The sequence below is a fragment of the Lepus europaeus genome, chromosome 5 (genome assembly GCF_033115175.1).
Source record: "Lepus europaeus isolate LE1 chromosome 5, mLepTim1.pri, whole genome shotgun sequence".
Lineage (NCBI taxonomy): Eukaryota > Metazoa > Chordata > Mammalia > Lagomorpha > Leporidae > Lepus > Lepus europaeus.
The window spans coordinates 125602550-125621443 of record NC_084831.1 but is presented as its reverse complement, the minus strand read 5'-3'; the positions used below and the strand labels follow the sequence as shown (position 1 = coordinate 125621443).

Genomic DNA, 18894 nt, shown 5'->3' with positions numbered 1-18894 from the left:
TGAACTGGCACAGCCAAGATGGCAACCAGCAAGACTGGAAGCTCCATGGCACCTGACTCTGTCACCTGCCAGTGGCTCACCACACGCTCTCGCCCTTTGGTTTTGTTCTCAGCCCCTGAAGGGAAACGGTCCTCAGGCCTGACAGCCGTTTGGGTTGCCCGTAATCGGTTTGCTGTCCTAGATCGGATGCACTCGGTGAGTCGAGACCAGAAGCGGAAACCACTTTGGGGAGTTTGGTGGCAGGGTTCTGTGCATTGCAAAGTAAAGAGCATTGTTTTTTTCTTACTCTCCCCTTGGCAGCTGTGAGCCTCACAAATTGACTCTCCCTCTATCCCTAGCCCTATACTGATCCTTATGGGGAAGAAAAGCTTTAAAATTCATTTGATTGGATTGATGATTACTGTGACTTTGGGCTTAAGAAACCAGCTAAAGTTGCCCTTGACTACAGGAGCTAGTAAAAGCATCAAGGTTGAAGTGGATGGGCTGGATGAGTAGATCATCTCCTTCCTTGTCTTATTGCCTCCATTAGTACCTGAAGTGGGTGTAACACAAGATAGGCAAAGTTCACTAAGAAAATATTTAACAAAAATGTAAGCCACAGAAGTGCTGTTTTCTGTCCAGTTGATTGAAGCACTCAGACTTTAGTTGAACTTCTCAGTGTGTTTCCAAAACAAACAAACAAAAAAATGAGGCTGGAGTTTTAGTGCAATGCCGATATCCCAGCATCCCATACAGGAGTGCTGGTTTGAGTCCCGGCTGCTCTGCTTCCAATCCAGTTTCCTGCTCATGCACCTGGAAAAGCAGTGGAAGATGGCCCAAGTACTTGGGTCCCTGATGCTCACATGAGAGATTGGGATGGTGTTCCTGGCCCCTGTTTTTGGCCTAGCCCAACCCTAGCTGTTGCTGCCATTTAGGGAATACACCAGTGGGTGGGAGATCTCTTTCTATCTTTTCCCCGCTCTCTCTTTGTCACTCTGCCTTCTGAATAAATCTTTTAAAAAGCAAACAGACAAAAAAGAAATATTAATGCCCTTGAAGAGAATCTTGATTGGAGTAGTGGCTGACTTGGACAGGGAAGAGTACACCTAATTTATTGAGGATGAGGAATGGTTGCTGAGAGACATCGTCAGCTGTCACCTTACGTGCACACTTCTTCTCTTGACCCCACCTTTGATACTCGTTTCAGCTTCTGATCAAGAATCTGAAGAACGAGATCACCAAAAAGGTGCAAGTGCCCAACTGTGATGAGATCTTCTATGCTGGTACAGGCAACCTCCTACTTCGGGATGCAGACTCCATCACACTCTTTGATGTCCAGCAAAAACGGTAACTTGTCAGGTGCCATTGAGTAATGAGGGAGAGTGTATATCGTTAGTATGAGCTTTTTTCCCCCCCAGCTGGGTTTATCCACATGCTTGACCATTTCTTGGGCTCTGATTCCAAGATTCTTTATAGACACTTTTCCTCTTTCCTGATCACTCTCTCCTGCACGTATACATTAATGTTATAGCAAGGAGCTTGTTTATTTATCTAATTTTGCAGTACTTACCTGAGTAAAGAATGAGAGGACCCACAGTGTTGAATTACACAGTTTCTGTACTAAAAGGAGCTTACGGGGCTGGAGGTTAAGGAAGAGGGAAGTATTCAATGTGGGCCAAAGCAATAAAGAACCTATAAGCTACTCTGCAGAGAATTAATTTCACTGAGAAACTGTGATTTACATGAATTTGAGGATGAAAGGATGTAGGTCATAGTCTGAGATTAGGAAACCAGGTCCATTCATGTTTGCCCTTCGCTCTGTGCCTCAGGACTCTGGCATCTGTGAAGATTTCCAAGGTGAAATACGTTATTTGGTCAGCAGACATGTCCCATGTAGCACTACTGGCCAAACATGGTAAGTCTTCATTATATCCACCCTGATTTAGAGACCCATTCCTCCCTCCCCCAATCTACTGCACTCACCCTATCCGACAGAGCACTCATGCCCTTTGCCTCTTACAGCCATTGTGATCTGTAACCGCAAACTGGATGCTCTGTGTAACATTCATGAGAACATTCGTGTCAAGAGTGGGGCCTGGGATGAGAGTGGGGTATTTATCTATACCACAAGCAACCACATCAAGTATGCTGTCACCACCGGGTAAGTTAATTATCTGCGATATGGAATGGGAAAGGCGGCTTCTTGAAATCATGACCCTGTGTCAGGTGCGACTGATGTCCTCCATGAGCTTTCTTCATGGAAAAGCTTTGTCTGCCATAGATGTGCCAGAGCATCAAGCATTCATTTTCCAACTCTTTTAAAATTGTGAAATACAACATAAATGTAGAGAATTACATAAGAGGTGACTTTAAAAAGTTCATGAAAAAATGGAATTAGAAGATAAGTTTATTTTGGTGCAAAAATATTTTGAAATCCATACATATCAGGGAGATCTTCAAAAATTTCATGTAAAATATGTATTCTGAAAAAACTATGCGTGGATTTCAAAAAATTTTTCTGCACTGGGTGGGCATCGTGGTACCAGTGCCACTACTTGGGATACCTACATCCTATTCAGAGTTCCAGTTAAAGTCGCCACTACTCCACTTCCAATCCAACTCCCTGTTAATGTGCTTGAGGGGCACAGATGATGGCTCAAGTACATGAGTCCCTGCCTCCCCTGTGGGAGACCAAGATGGAGTTCCTGGCTCCTGGCTTCAGCCTGGTCCAGCCTTGGCTGTTGTGGCCGTTTGGAAACCGAACCAGCAGATTGAGGATCGATTCTCTCTCTCTTTCTGTGTGTGTGTGTGGGGGGGGGGGTGTGTATGTGTATGTATGTGTCTTTCTCTGTCTCTGTCACTCTTTCTTTCAAATAAATCTTTTATTTTTTAAGATTTTATTTATTTATTCGAGAGGTAGAGTTACAGACAGAGAGAGAGAGACAGAAAAGTCTTCCTTTTGTTAGTTCACTCCTCAGATGGCCTCAACTGCCGGAGCTGCGCTGATCTGAAGCCAAGAGCTAGGTGCTTCTTCTTGGTCTCCCATTTGAGTACAGGGGCCCAGGGGCCATCTTCTACTGCTTTCCCAGGCCATAGCAGAGAGCCAGATTGGAAGAAGAGCAGCCAGGACTAGAACCGGAGCCCATATGGGATGCTGGCACCGCAGGCAGAGAATTAACCTACTGCGCCACGACGCTACCCCTCAAATAAATCTTTTTAAAAAAATTTTTTTTTGAATCAGAATATTCCATTTTTCCATGAATTTTTGAAGTCCCCTCATAAATTATAAACAGAATAATGAATAAGTTACAGTGAACATCTGTGTAACTGCCCTCCGAGTCAAGAAATAGAACAGTTCTGACGCCCTAGAAGCCCTTTGCCGTGTGGTCTTTGTTGGTCACCCTTCTGTTCCCACCCTAAAGTAGCATTATCTTGATTTTTATGGTAATGTTTTCCTTATTTTTCTTGGTAATTTTACCACCCAGTGTGTGTACTGTTAGATTTACTTTTTTGAGTTTCATATAAATGAAATCATACTGAATATGTAATTTTGTATTTGCTCAGTATTTTGTTTGTAAGATTCATCCATTTTGTAGCTCAAATTTATTTTTATTGCTGTATGATATTATATTATGTGATTATACCAGAGTTTGCCGCTTAGTCTACTCTTGAGGACTATTGAGGGAATGCTGGTTTTGTAGTACTTTGAACAATGCTCTTTTGAACATTCTTTTGCACGTTTTCTGGTACATATGTACATTTATTTCTCTGGAATGTGTACCCTGTGTAGAACCGTTAGGCCACAGAGTATGCATCTTGTCACCATTCCTGGGTGATAGGAAACTGTTCTCCATAGTGGCCGCACTAATTTACATGCCCAACAGCATTGTGTGCAAGTTTCCTTCCTTGTCTTCCTGACCAGCACTTGGCTCTGTGAGACTTCTATTTGTGTCCATCTGGTTGCATGTGTAATGGTGTCTCACTATAATTTTATTTATTTATTTGCTGCTCTCTTTTCCCTAACAAGAAAATAAATGTACCTTTTTTTAGCCATCTATTAGTATTTTTTTCTATGAAATTCTGTTCAGGTCTTTATTTTATTCTTTTTTCTTGTTAATTTGGCTGAATTCTTTATATCTGTGGATATCAGTCCTTTGTCAGGGCTATGCGTTGTAAATATGTACTATCTTTTTTTCTATAACATGTCTTGTGATTCTCTTAATGACATTCTTTAATGAAAAGAAGCTCTTAATTTTAATATAACTGACCTTACAAATCTTATGTTTTACAGATACTAGATTTTGTGTCCTATTTTAAAAAGTTACTGACTCCCAAAATCATAAAGGCATCCTTCTATATTCTCTTACAGAAACAATTTTGCCTTTTCCATCTAGGTCTATAATCTACCTGAAGTTGATTTTTGTGTGTAATGTGTGTGGTGAGGGATCAAGTCTATATTTTCCCATAAGGACACTCAGAGATCTAGTACTAAACTTTTACTGGGAAGACACCATTTCCCCATTGTTGTGCAGTGCTATCTTTGTTTTTATGTAAAAACATACTTTTTAAAAAACCCAAGTTTTTTGTAGTTTTTATGTAAAAAGCATGCTTTTTAAAAAATCCAAGATTTTTTTTTGTAGTTTTTTCTATCTCTGCTCTAACTCCACACCATCCTAAATAGTGTAGCTTTATAATAAACCTTCATATTTGTTGAAGCAGATCTTTCAGTATTTTCTGTTTTATTTATTGTTCAAAAGCTGTTAAACTTTTAAAATAAGCTTTGGCTCTTCACATAAACTTATGAAGCTTATGAAAATTCACACAAGATAAAACAAGCCAACAAAAAACTTGTGATTTTGATACAGGTTGCATTGACTTTTTAGATCAATTTGGGGATAACTGTCATTTTTTGCAATGGTAAATTTCCTACTCTGTGAATGTGGTATTGCAGCTGTTCATTTATTGAGATATTCAGAAATGTCTTTTGATAAAGTTTTATAGTTTTGTCTATAGAAATCTTGAATGATAGGGGGCTAAATCTGTTGTTGGGCATTTGATAGTTATTAATGCTATTTGCAAGTAGATAGCATCCATCAAAATTTTTTGGTTTTCTAATTTTTGCTAGTATTTAGTAATGTAATTAAATTTTTAACTGGTTTTTATTTGAGAAGTCTTGCTAGAATGATTTTTCTTTACAAATAATTTTAGCATCTGTGGGTAGAAATTTTGTTTTCTCTTTTAAATAATTACACAATTATATATATTTTTCCTTGCCTTTCTCCACTGCTCTGGATCTCCAATACAATGCTGAATAAATGTGAAGATAGCAAACATTTTTGTCTTCTTCACAATTTAAAGAGTGAACATTCAGTGTTATTGGGATTATGTAAATTTACCATAGTTTTTTTTTTTTTTTTTTTTTCTTTGCCAGGCAGAGTTAGACAGTGAGAGAGAGAGAGAGAGAGTTATAGACAGTGAGAGAGAGACAGAGAGAAAGGTCTTCCTTCCATTGGTTCACTCCCCTAATGGCCACTATGGCCGGTGCTGTGCCAATCCAAAGCCATGAGCTGGGTACTTCCTCCCGGTCTCCCACGCGGGTGCAGGGGCCCAAGGACTTGAACCATCTTTGACTGCTTTCCCAAGCAAATTAGCAGGGAGCTGGATCGGAAAAGGAGCAGCCGGGACTTGAACTAGCACCCATATGGGTACCGGCACTGCAGATGGCAGCTTTATCTGCTATACCACAACGCCAACTCCTACCATAGATTTTTTTATGGATATATTGTATCTATTAAGGAATTTCTTCCTTGTTTTTTTTGTGAAGAGTTTTTGTCTCAATATTCAAGTTTGTTGGACTCTTTTTCTGCATATATTGAGGTAGTCTTATAATTTTTCTCCTTTTATCAATTAATACAGTGAATTTGATTGTTAAATTGAGAGATTTGAGAGATGCATATTTATTTTGTTAGATGCATGTTAATTTGTAGCCTGTCCTAATATATACATATAGAGCATATTAATTTTCAGAATTTCTTCTAATACAGTAAGTGCATTTAAGGCTATTAATTATCTGTCAAGTATTGCATTGACTATACCAACAAGTTTTAATTTATAATGTTTTTATTATTCCACTAAAATATTTCTTGCTTTCTGAGTCAGAACCCTTCAAATCTACTACTCTCTACTTTCACTCTCTGTTAACATTGTACGCTCTTCCCCCCTTATTCCCAGGGACCATGGGATCATCCGAACTCTGGATTTACCCATCTATGTCACCCGGGTGAAAGGCAACAATGTGTATTGTTTAGATAGGGAATGTCGTCCTCGGGTACTCACCATTGATCCCACTGAGTTCAAATTCAAGCTGGCCCTGATCAACAGAAAATATGATGAGGTATGAAGTGAGGAAGCATATAAGGAGTAAAGGGGGACAAGAGTTATTATTTCCTGTAAGTGATCTTTGCTTCCTTCCCTACCCTGCCCCAAATGCGCAGGTCCTACACATGGTGAGGAATGCCAAACTGGTAGGCCAGTCTATCATTGCTTATCTCCAGAAGAAGGGCTATCCTGAAGTGGCACTGCATTTCGTCAAGGATGAGAAAACTCGCTTCAGTCTGGCATTGGAGTGTGGAAATATTGAGGTCAGAGAAATATATGGTCATTGGCCCCATAATGTTTTAGAAAAGGTGACAGGGGTAGGGAAGCATTCGGAAAGCATTTTTCTTAATCTGCTTCTTCAGCTAGAATAATAAAATGTAGGGCTTTTTAAAAAATATTTTTTAAAAAAGATTTGTTTTTATTTATTTGAAAGGTAGAGATCCAGAGAGAGATCTTCCATCCGTTGGTTCACTTCCCAAATGACCGCAATGGCCATGGCTGGGCTAGACCAAAGCCAGGAGCTTCATCTGGGTCCCCCACGTGGGTGGCAGGGGCCCAAGGACTTGGGCCATCTTCACAGGGATGTTAGCAGGGAGCTAGATGGGAAGCAGAGCAGCTGGGATTCGAACTGGCACCCATATGGGATGCCGGCACTGCAGATGGCGGCTTAACCTTCTATGCCACAGCAACAACCCCCCAAAAAATTATTTGAAAGGCAGAGAGAGAGAGAGAGAGAGAGCGAGAGCGCACACAACCTTCAGTCCACTAGTTCATTCCCCAAATGCTTGCAGTAGCCAGGGCTGGGCCAGGAACTCAGTCCAGATCTCCTGTAGGGGTGGCAGGGACCCATGTTCTTGAGGCATCACTGCCCTCCTTCCAGGGTGCACATTAGCAGGAAACTAGAATTGGAAATGGAGCTGAGATTCAAATTCAGGCTCTCCTCCCATATGGGATATAGATGGCCCAAGTGACATCTTCCTGCTGTACAAAACCCTGGACTGGGATGTTTTTCACTGTTACATGGAGCCACCTTCCTGTTGCTATTTGCCCATCTCTACTTATTCCTGCTTCTGCCACAACATTCCTACTGTTATTGCTGTTCTCATTTAAGTCTGAATTCAGTAATGTCTAGGACAAAAGCAAGGTAGCTTGGAATTTGAAAACTCTAATTATATCCTCAATACTTCATCTCGCTTAGATGAAGGGATGGAGTTTTTATTAAATGTTGAGGCCCTGAGTATACAGGCATTGTTTTAAAAGGGAGAAAGGGCTAGGACAGTTTTCTGAACATCTTTTGTTATTTTCCCCTGACTTTGCTCAAGCCCTTATGGCTCTGCAAACTTGGAAGGTGGCTAAGCAAGAATTGGTGCTATGGAATCAACAATTGGTAGGTGATTCTTTGATAAAAGTAAAGTTCTGAAGAGGAGGGAAAATTTAATGGGATTCTTCTCTCCATGGATCTGAAAGAATTCTGTTTTTTAATAGTATTTTTAGTAGAAATAGACTGAATGCTAGAATTAGGACTGATGGGAAGTATTGAGGGTTCCTTGGGAAATCTATTAAGAGGCGTATGTTTGACTGCAGTCTGTAATTTTGAGTCATAGTATCCTTTAACCTGTTCGCACTGACCCTGGGGATTCTTTAGATTGCTCTGGAAGCAGCCAAAGCACTAGATGACAAGAACTGCTGGGAAAAGCTGGGAGAAGTGGCCCTGCTGCAGGGGAACCACCAGATTGTGGAAATGTGCTATCAGCGCACCAAAAACTTTGACAAACTTTCCTTCCTGTACCTTATAACTGGAAACTTGGAGAAACTTCGCAAGATGATGAAGATTGGTGAGGGTCCTAAGACTGTGGGTGGGAGGAGGGGTTCTTGAGAAGTGGGAAGGCAAATGGTAGTGAGAGGGACTTTGAGAAGACCTAACCATCTCTTATTGACTTGGTACAGCTGAGATCCGAAAGGACATGAGTGGCCATTATCAGAACGCCCTGTACCTGGGTGATGTGTCAGAACGAGTGAGGATCCTAAAGAACTGTGGGCAGAGTAAGTATCTTTCCAGGACTCACTGCTGCTATGAGGTTTTTGGAAGTAATTTCTTCTTGACTTACTCATGTACAGTGTTGAAGGGTTTCCCTTTATTGTGCATTTTTTCAGGCGAGATCACATGATCCTACCATGCTTAGGAAAATTTATTTAAAGTCAAATAGAAGAGCAGCCAGAATATTCCTTAAGAAAATAGTTAATTATAAGGAAAATAAAAGGTTTGTTTTTGTTTTTGTTTTAGTTTTAGTCTTAAGAGAGCTCTTCTATCTGCTGGTTAACTCACCAGATGGCTGCAGCAACTGGGGCCAAGAGCTTTATCCAGGTCTTCCACATGGATAAAGGTCTCACCACATGGGTGACGGGGCCCAAACACTTGGATCATCCTCCTCTGCTTTTCCCAGGCCATTTGGAGGGAACTGGATCAGAAGTGGAGCAGCCAAGACACAAACTGGTGCCCATATGGGATACCGGCATCACAGGCAGCAGCTTAACCAACTGCGCCACAATGCTGGCCCCCAATAAGAGGTTTTAAAAGTTCTGAAGAAGGGGTTGGCATTGTGGCACAGCAGGTTTAGCCACCGCCTAAATAATGCTGGCATTCCATGTGTGTGCCAGTTTGAATCATGGCTGCTCCTATTCCCATCCAGCTCCCAGCTAATGCACTGAGAACAGCAGAGGATGGCCCAAGTGCTTGGGCCCTGCTACCCACTTGGGAGTCCCAGATGAAGTTCTAGGCTCCAGGCTTTGGCGGGGCTCAACCCTGGCTGTTCAGCCATCTGGGTAGTGAACCAGGATGGAAAATTTCCGTCTCTCCCTCTCTCTCTCTATCTCTGCCTTTCAAATAAATAAATCTTCAAACAAACAAACAAACAAAAACTGGAGCAGATAATTTAGTAGGTGCAGTTCGTTGGCTCACTCATTATTTGTTCATGTATATATTCAAGAGATGTTTTGTGAAAACTATATCCCAAACATATACTAGCATTTAGGATAGAGCAAGGAACAAGAAAAGTGAAAGATGTGATTGGGGTAAGGTGCTAGTTAGTAATGGATGCATGAGCAATGACTAAACCAAATGACTTATTGAAGTACTAGACGTGAGATATGATATGAAGGAGCTGGATGATTACAAAGTTCTCATTAGCACTAATGATAGATCTTAGAGGTAATCAGCTGCATTAGTTATCAATTGCTGTGTAACAAATTACCCCCAAATTCCATACAGATCAAGCATCCTTAATTTGAAAATCCAACATCTGATATGCTTCAAAACCCAAAACTTAAAAAAAAATTAAAATTTGTTTTCTTTATTTGAAAGGCAGATAGAATGAGATCTTTTATCTGCTGGTTCACTCTCCAAATGCTTGCAACAGCCAGGCTGGAGCTGGGATCCCTGAACCCAATCTTGGTCTCCAGTGTGGGTGGCAGGAACCCAAATACTTAAGCCATAACCTGCTGCCTCTGAGGGTATGTGTTAGCAGGAAACTGGAATCATACACAGAGCCAGAACTCAAACCTGGGCACTCTGATCTGAGATGCAAGTGGCCCAAGCAGCATCTTAACTACTGTTCCAAAAGCCTACCCTCTCCAGATTTTTTATATGCTATCAACACTTAACCAGTAGTCTATGCAAATATTCCAAAGTCCACAAAATTCTGAAATGTAAAAGACTTCTGGTCCCAAGCATTCCAGGTAAAAGGTACTCAGCCTGTAATTTACAACAGTAAACACTTGTTATCTCACAATTTGAGTATAGCTCAGTTCAGTGTCTCTCATGAGGCTTCAATCAGAGTGTTGGCCAGGGTTGAAGACTGGCATGGCTGTTGGAAGTCCTCAGGTCTTTGCATCCTGTGGTCTGGGAGATGACAATTTCTTGCCATAATGACTTCTTCATAGGACATTTCACAACATGACAACTAGTTTCTCTCAGAGCAAGTGAGCAAAAGCGAGCACCCAAGATAGAAGCTGCAATTTTCATAAGCTAACCTTAGAAGTGACATCTCACTTGTCATATTCTATCCATTAGTTAATGTGTCCAGCTCAGACTTAAGAACTGTGTGCTTTGCAAATGCTTGACTAACAGGAGAATAGATCACTGGAGGTCATCTCAGAGGCCATCTGCCACATGACATTCACTTGGAACTGGACTTGTACTACAAAGCCTGTTCTCTCTACAGAGTCCCTGGCCTATCTCACAGCTGCTACCCATGGCTTAGATGAAGAAGCTGAGAGCCTGAAGGAGACATTTGACCCAGAGAAGGAGACAGTGAGTCTTTATTTCATGAGTGTCTCTGATTACAGGATGAACATTAGATCTTGAGACAATGTAAAACTATAAATGTCAGTCTTCCACTTGGTTACAGGGAGAATCTGAGAAGCAAATGAGAACAGAGGTGGCTCCACAACCTTCCCTACATGATTTGTAAGAGTTGTTTGTGTTTATCTCTACTTTTTAGATCCCAGACATTGACCCTAATGCCAAGCTGCTTCAGCCACCTGCACCTATCATGCCACTGGATACCAACTGGCCATTGTTGACTGTGTCCAAAGGATTCTTTGAAGGCACCATTGCCAGCAAGGGTGAGTGTTCACTTCTCCCGTAGCATTTTTTGTTGCTTGTTTTGTGAAGAGCTATTCTGGAGATTACCGTTAGCACTTATTTCCTTTGTCCTTTTATCTGTGTGCAGCTTCACAGAGCACTGAAATGCCAATCAGAGTTATGGTGCAGTCTTAAAAACTGAGTTAAAGCATTCTGAGATCTTTAAAGGAAAAAAGGAAGGATAAAAAGGAAAATACTTCTACTACCACTCTCATAACTTCTGTTAGAATTTTCATGTGTTTCCTTAGGTTTTGCCATATATTTAGTCACATTCTATTTTATCGTTCATGATATAACAATATTAAGGTGCAAGTTCAGCTACCTCTAAGTCTGTCACATGATTTTATGCAGATGTGAGCTACTTCCTTCTACCACCCCCACCCTCACCTTTCTTTTGTTTTCTTGGATATGTCTGTAAGTTCGCTTCTCCTGAGTTAGACCCAAAACAGACCTTTGGGCAGTTTGTGATCAGCTCTGCTCTTTCTTCCGTTTCTTCCACCTTCCTTACGTCCTTATGCCTTGCACACTCAGTAGTGGTGGTAACTTAGCAAAAATCTCAAGAAAAAATTCCAAGAGTTGGTAGCCAAAGGCTTGTAAGTTAAAAAAAAAAAAAAAAAAAGATTTGGGGGGCTGACGGCTCGTGGGAGTCCGCAGGCGGCCGGAGACTTGTCGGGGTGTTTGAGGAACCCCTGCGAGGAAGAAGCCTCCTTGAGAGCACGTGGGTTGTAGTTGCTTCTCTTCTCGTGTGTGCTGGTTGCCCCCTGGCTGGTCTGTACACCTTGAGGGCTTAAGATGAAAGCAGTTCGCACAGGGGCACTTCCTTCTGCTGCTTTCTAGAATACTAGGCAACAGCTTTAACCCTTCATGACCCTCGAAGGGCTGCTCTCAAAAGATTGAGTCTGTGTTGGGCTTTTTGAAGCTTCTGGCTGGGGTTCCCCTTCTCACACTTTCATGCTTGGTCATAGTAAACCCATCTTTTTAAAGATTTATTAGATTTATTTATTTACTGGAGAGGCAGAGAGAGATCTTCCATTGGCTGGTTTACTCCCCAAATGGCTGGGCCCATGGGAAGCCAAAAGCTTCTTCCAGGTCTCCCACATGGGTGCAGGGGCCCAAGCACTTGGGCCATCTTCTACTGCTTTCCCAGGCCATAGCAGAGAGCTGGATCGGAAGTGGAGCAGCTGGGACTCCAACCCGTGCCCATATGGGATGCCAGCACTGCAGGTGGAGGTTTACCCTACCATGCCACAGCATTGGTCCCACGTAAATACATCTGTACAACCTTACAAATAAAGTGTTTTTTTTGTTTTTTTTTTTTTTAAGATTTAAAAAGTCAGTTTTTGAAACAGGAAGGCCAGTTGCTTCCATCTTTTCTTCTGTTCCCTCTCTATGTGAAACCTACTGCAAATTGGCCTAACATATATGCTATAAAAATAAATGGCACATAAAAAAGATAATTGGGCAGAGCCTTAGGCCCATCTTTGAAAAGCTGCAGCTGGTCTGAAGAGAAGGCCCTATCTCAGCCTCGCTGGGCTCTCACCAGCTCCTTTTGTCCCTTCTCTTTAGGGAAAGGAGGAGCTCTGGCTGCCGACATTGATATCGACACTGTGGGCACTGAGGGCTGGGGAGAGGATGCAGAGCTGCAGCTGGATGAAGGTAAGAGTGCTGTTTTAGGGCTGTGCCAAGGAGATGGATTGGAAATGGATGCTAGGGTCCTCTTGGGTGAGGACTAGGATGTGGAGCAAATAAGTTCCCAATATTTAGCTTTTCTTTGGCTAAGGTTGTATCGTCACCAAAATCTCTTTTGGGCCTGGATTTTCCTTACAGATGGGTTTGTGGAGGCCACAGAAGGTTTGGGAGATGATGCTCTTGGCAAGGGACAGGAAGAAGGAGGTGGCTGGGATGTAGAAGAAGACCTGGAGCTCCCTCCTGAGCTGGTATGTGGAAGTCTTAACCTTGTGAGGTTCACTTCTTTTCTCCCTTGGAAGTTAGTAGCTTATAATTGCCATCCCCACCCCACTCCTGTTCTGAGGTGTCCAGATACCTAGACCATCTTTCTAATCTGATGCTTGTCTCCCATTTGAGAGAAAAAGGAGGAGAGTCAGAGTTAGTGGCCATATCACTTCCATCTGCCCTGATGTACCCAAAGAGGAGGGGATGTAGGACCCTCCCTAAGCTTATGCTTATTGCCCATTTGAAACAAAGAAGAATGAAGTAATCAGGGTTGTGCCAGCAGTGTGAAAAGCAGCACACTTTTCCAGATGTAACTTGGAGCTTTTGATAAGTTCTTTTGCTCCTGGTGAGGTGGCCCCTGTTTGGGGAGGTCTTCTCCCAATAACCACCAGCCTTCTTCCCCAATAGGGGTAGAGAACAAGGTAAAGTGTTGTGTTTTAGATTCATCAGAATGAAATACCTTGCTTGAATAACATTTTTTAAAGATTTATTTATTTGAAAGGCAGAGGGAGAGACTGACAGAGATCTTCCATCTGCTGGTTTACTCCCCAAGTGGCTGCAATAGCCAGGGCTGCCAAAGCTGAAGCCAGGAGCCAGGAATTCCATCTGGGTCTCCAACTTGGGTGGCAAGGGCCCAAGCACTTGGAGCATCATCTGCTGCTTTCCAGGAGCATTAGCAGGGAGCTGGCTCAGAAGTGGAGCAGCAGGGACTTGAACATGCACTCATCAGGGATGCTGGTGTCCTGCAGGTGGTGGCTTAACCCACTGTGCCACAACACCAGCCCCTTGAATGACTTCTTTAAAAAAAAAAAAAAAAAAATATATATATATATATATATATATATATACATACATATATATAGTTTATGTATATTGTTTATTATTTATATAGTTTATTTGTTTGAAAGAGGTACAGAGAGGGAGATAAATTTTCCATCTTCTCTTTCACGCCCCAGATGGCAGCAACAGCCAGGGCTGGACTGGGCCAAATACAGGAGCCAGGAGCTTCACCCGGTCTCCCACGGGGGTGGCAGAGGCCCAAACACTTGAGCCATCTTCTACTGCTTTTTCCCAGGCCCTTAGCAGGAAGCTGGATCGGGAGTGGAACTTGCAGGACATGAACTGGCGCCCATAAGGGATGCCTGCATCACAGGCAGTGGCTTTATCTAGTGCATTGCAACACCTCCCCCTTGAATAACTTTTAAAATGACTCAGTTTTTGGGCCGGCGCTGTGGCTTAACAGGCTAATCCTCCACCTTGCGGCGCCGGCACACCGGGTTCTAGTCCCGGTCGGGGCGCCGGATTCTGTCCCGGTTGCCCCTCAAGACTTTTCTCTCTGTCTCTCTCTCTCACTATCCACTCTGCCTGTCAAAAAAAAAAAAAAAAATACTCAGTTTTTGTTTTTCTTCTAGGATGTACCCCCTGGGGCAGCTGGTGGGGCTGAAGATGGATTCTTTGTACCCCCAACAAAGGGAACAAGCCCTACTCAGGTAAGCAGGAAAACACAGCCCTGTGGCAGGCATACTTTCTGAGTGTGTAAATGTTGTGTATTTTTCTACTATAGATATGGGGAGGACAGTTGGGAAAAGAGCGGAGGAAATGTCACTTGGCTTAGGTGTTTTGTTTCTTCTTAGATCTGGTGCAATAACTCTCAACTTCCAGTTGATCACATCCTGGCAGGTTCTTTTGAAACAGCCATGCGGGTGAGTCTTCTTAAAGTAACCTTGACATTTGCTCTGGACTGTTGGGGAATGGGTGATTTTTCTTAACTGCGTGGGATTATCCCACCCACAAGGGCAGAGGTGTGTGTGTTTATCATGGTCTGACTCAAGGATACTGGCCCCAGAGTCCTTCCTCTTACCTGCTGTCCAATGGCCACATAATTTTTTTAAGGCAGATCCATCAAGTCATCTCCCCTTTTATGGCCTTCTCTCTGGCCCGCATTATGAGACTGGCACTGAACAGGTACATACTTTGAACAGTAAGCCACATGCTGTAGTAATGACAACTACAACAACCGTTAGCATTTATTCAGTGTCCACTATACACCAGGCGCTATCCTGTATGCTTTATAGATATTATTAAATGAGGTAGGACCTATAATTTAATGTATTCACTGATGAGGAAACAAGTACCAGAAATTAAGTACCATACCCAAAGTTAACTTGTTTATAAGGGACAGGGCCCAAACCCTTACATTTCTTTCTTCCTCTGTTCTAGCTCCTTCACGACCAGGTAGGGGTAATCCAATTTGGCCCCTACAAGCAACTGTTCCTACAGACATTTGCCCGAGGCCGTACCACTTACCAGGCTCTGCCCTGCCTGCCCTCCATGTATGGCTACCCTAATCGCAATTGGTAAGGCCCCTGCTGCTTGCTTCATCCATTTCAAATTGTGCTAGATACTACAGAGGACAGTCTGGATGACACAGAATTGTCCCAGAGCTAGAGAGTTTTGTTGCAGGGAAAGTTCTTTGGCTTGTTGCTCTACGGGATTTGGTTTACACCTGCTGCCATCCTGTTCCCCAGCTACTTGCACGTTGGGGTGACTGAATGTGCTTGCCAGAAAATGCAGTTGCTTACTGGTTGGCTGCTGACACCCTGTCTTCTCTACTTGTGCCTTTCTAGGAAGGATGCAGGGTTGAAAAATGGTGTACCAGCAGTGGGCCTGAAGCTTAATGACCTCATTCAGCGGCTGCAGCTGTGCTACCAGCTCACCACGGTTGGCAAGTTTGAGGAAGCTGTGGAAAAATTCCGTTCTATCCTCCTCAGTGTGCCACTTCTTGTTGTGGACAATAAACAGGAGATTGCAGAGGTAGGAAAGGTCTGGCCGCTTCTCCCTGTCCCAGGCGCTCTCATGTTCCTGTCTGTACCATGACCTTCCTCTGTCTCTTTGCCAGGCCCAGCAGCTCATTACCATTTGCCGTGAGTACATTGTGGGTTTGTCCATGGAGATAGAAAGAAAGAAGCTGCCCAAAGAGACCCTAGAGCAGCAGAAGCGCATCTGTGAGGTAGGATTTCTTAGGACGCAGCACTGCAGAAGCATCCTCTCCTTTGCCCTCCTTAGGTCTGAATTCTTTAGTTCCAGGTCTATTTCTGTGAGGAGGGGTTACATTTCTCCACCCTTCTTCTTCATCTGTCCTTCATATGTGGGCGCTAGAGTGCCGTCTGCCAGCCCTGCTTTTTGGTTTTAGCACATGCATAGCAGCTTATAGGTGACTATCCTAGCAATCATCCTGACACGTATTCCTCTTTCTTTCCACCAGATGGCAGCCTACTTCACCCACTCAAACCTGCAGCCTGTGCACATGATTTTGGTTCTGCGGACAGCTCTCAACCTCTTCTTCAAGCTCAAGAACTTCAAAACAGCTGCCACCTTTGCTCGGCGCCTGCTGGAACTTGGGCCCAAGCCTGAAGTGGCTCAGCAGGTACATGAGAATTCCATCAGAGACCATAACGGAACCAAATTTGCACTTACATGGAGAGTGGCAGACCAAGGTCCTTGTCTGAAACAATGCCATATATAACAGCAGTCAACAAAGAAGAGCCACTAGATTGCCACTCTCTATTTACTTATGACCTGGCTACTTCTTTTAGTTCCTGGAACTGAAATTGATAATTTATTCGGACATGGTACCAGTGTGAGAATAACTGATAACCTAAAATAGCTCCACTGCACCTGCAAATACCCTGTCCTGTCCTCAGAGTCTGGAAACCCTATCACAATACCATCACCAGTCTTCACATACACATCCCATTGCTGCTAACATACAAAAGCACTTTCTTAAATGAAGAAAGCCTGTTTTAACCCTTCCAGGGCCTTGCCCTGATAGTCTCAGACTTGGTAGAGGAGTATGGGTTTAGGTCCACTTTGGCACTGAGAAGAGGAAATCTTGATACAGCAGGAATGGCAGTTGTTAACCCTTCACGTACATTCTGTACAGAGAGGATGGGACCTGTTTGCATACAGTACAGTTGTATCATGTACCAATTCCTCGTGGTGGAATCATTTGAGTTATTGTGTGCCGCCTTCTGTCCTCTTAAATGAAATACTCCTTCCCTCCCCTAGACCCGAAAAATCCTGTCTGCCTGTGAGAAGAATCCCACAGACGCCTACCAGCTCAATTACGACATGCACAACCCCTTTGACATCTGTGCCGCATCTTACCGGCCCATCTACCGTGGAAAGCCAGTGGAGAAGTGTCCTCTCAGTGGGGCCTGCTATTCCCCAGAGTTCAAAAGTCAGATCTGCAGGGTCACTACAGTGAGTATTGTTCAGGAATGCATCTTGGATATTGAGGGAAGAGGAAAGAGAAAGAAGTGTGTGGTCCTTTTCTTCTTTTGTGTTTGTTCCTAGCTCATTGAGGCAGTGTTACTGAGAAAGCTAGAGCTTCTCCCCACTGCGCCATACCAACCAGTAACAAACCCCTGCCCACTGTGCTCAGTGAGGGGTATAGGCAGAAAGCCTTCTAGGCTTCTCAGCCCCACAGGTCTTTAACTTACGCCTGTCTTTCCTCTTCCGCAGGTGACAGAGATCGGCAAAGATGTGATTGGTCTAAGAATCAGTCCTCTGCAGTTTCGCTAAGGCCGCCTTTGTATGGGTGGGTTAATCACCATATTTTGCCCCCAAAATTAGTCTGTATATCCTTCTAATAGTTCCCTCCCCACATACTACTACCCTTTTGATTATTGATACTGGCTCTCCCTGCCCTGAAACCAAGTGTCCTGTTCCTCTTTGGCAAATCAGAATGTCTGAACTTGACTCTCTTGCTTACAAGGCCCTTTTATCTTCTCAAGGTAATTACAATTGTGGCCACAATTGTCTCTGTCTTTCTAGCATGGATCTTTCAAGGAAAAAAACAAAAGCACTGTATTGGACATTTGTTTAGTAAATTTTTTTGGTATCTGTGTCTCCCTTCTCCACCACCTTTCTTTCTTTTCTGCTAGAAAGGAGAGGGATATAATAAATAAGATGCCATCTTTTTAAACTCCATCATCACCCCCCCTCCCCCCCATTTTCCTTGGAGGTTTAAACTCCCAGTTACTCTCTGTGCTCAGAAGTCTGATTTTTCAAAATGCATATTTGATTTGTCCCTTATTACCGTTGTTCTCATATTTTGTTTCTCACACTAAATAAAGTAAATTTCTACAAGAGCTTCTTGGCTTGCCATTTATTTCCTGGACACCTTTGTTCCTGTTCACTCCCATGCAGCTGCCCCACCAAAGCAGATATATTTCCTTTAATTTTTTTAATGACAAAAGTAGTAAATACTCACTATTGAAGAAGAAAATTTTATGTTTTCCATAGGCTGTATTTGAGGCATAGACCTAAACTTCTGTGAGGATGGTAGAAAACAAGTAGTTTCTCTATTCTAGTTTCAAATGCAGCCCTCCATCTACTACTAATTACAGCCAGTATTTATGGGGCACCTATTATGTGCCTGTCACTGCTCTAGATATTTTACATGTAATATTTGTAAGATTAATTAGTGCATAGTATATATAGTGCTGGGATTACATTGGCAATATGGTATTTTGCTTATCATGTGCTAAGACTAATTGAATAAAATGACTTGCTATACTTTTGGACTAAAATGTGTACTTTTCTTGCATTTTAAATTCATGTTTTCAATTAACAATGTAGTTATATAGTTCAAAAATCTGTAAATGTAAAAAATTATCCTGTGACAAGACTCCCCTTCCACCCCTTTCCTCAGCCGCCTGGTTCCAAATACATTCCCCCAAACAGGTGACCACTGATACTAGCTTCCTTATTTTCTTCCAGAAAATTTTATATGTATATAAGTAGCTATAAATATACTCTCCCCCACTCCTCCTGTTACCCACAAATGGAAGCATACTATTTGACATTTATGTACCACTTGTTCTCACTTAACATATTTTAGAGCCTTCCGTATCAATGTACTTGTATTAGAGAATTCC

At 42.7% G+C, this 18894-nt stretch overlaps 1 protein-coding gene across 1 annotated transcript in view; it reads left to right on the top strand.

The window, feature by feature from the left end:
• COPA (COPI coat complex subunit alpha) overlaps positions 1-18105 on the top strand; it is a 54337-nt gene extending 36232 nt beyond the window's left edge. The window contains exons 14-33 of the mRNA XM_062192571.1: positions 113-195; positions 1187-1326; positions 1809-1894; positions 2002-2140; positions 6211-6373; positions 6474-6620; positions 8003-8192; positions 8305-8400; positions 10578-10666; positions 10857-10980; positions 12566-12655; positions 12827-12936; positions 14365-14442; positions 14587-14655; positions 15173-15309; positions 15580-15766; positions 15852-15962; positions 16218-16379; positions 17021-17215; positions 17477-18105. Of these exons, the coding sequence (XP_062048555.1) occupies positions 113-195; positions 1187-1326; positions 1809-1894; positions 2002-2140; positions 6211-6373; positions 6474-6620; positions 8003-8192; positions 8305-8400; positions 10578-10666; positions 10857-10980; positions 12566-12655; positions 12827-12936; positions 14365-14442; positions 14587-14655; positions 15173-15309; positions 15580-15766; positions 15852-15962; positions 16218-16379; positions 17021-17215; positions 17477-17536 (2456 nt within the window). The 3' untranslated portion in view covers positions 17537-18105. The remainder of the gene's footprint in view (positions 1-112; positions 196-1186; positions 1327-1808; positions 1895-2001; positions 2141-6210; positions 6374-6473; positions 6621-8002; positions 8193-8304; positions 8401-10577; positions 10667-10856; positions 10981-12565; positions 12656-12826; positions 12937-14364; positions 14443-14586; positions 14656-15172; positions 15310-15579; positions 15767-15851; positions 15963-16217; positions 16380-17020; positions 17216-17476) is intronic.
• The last annotated feature ends 789 nt before the right edge of the window (positions 18106-18894 follow it).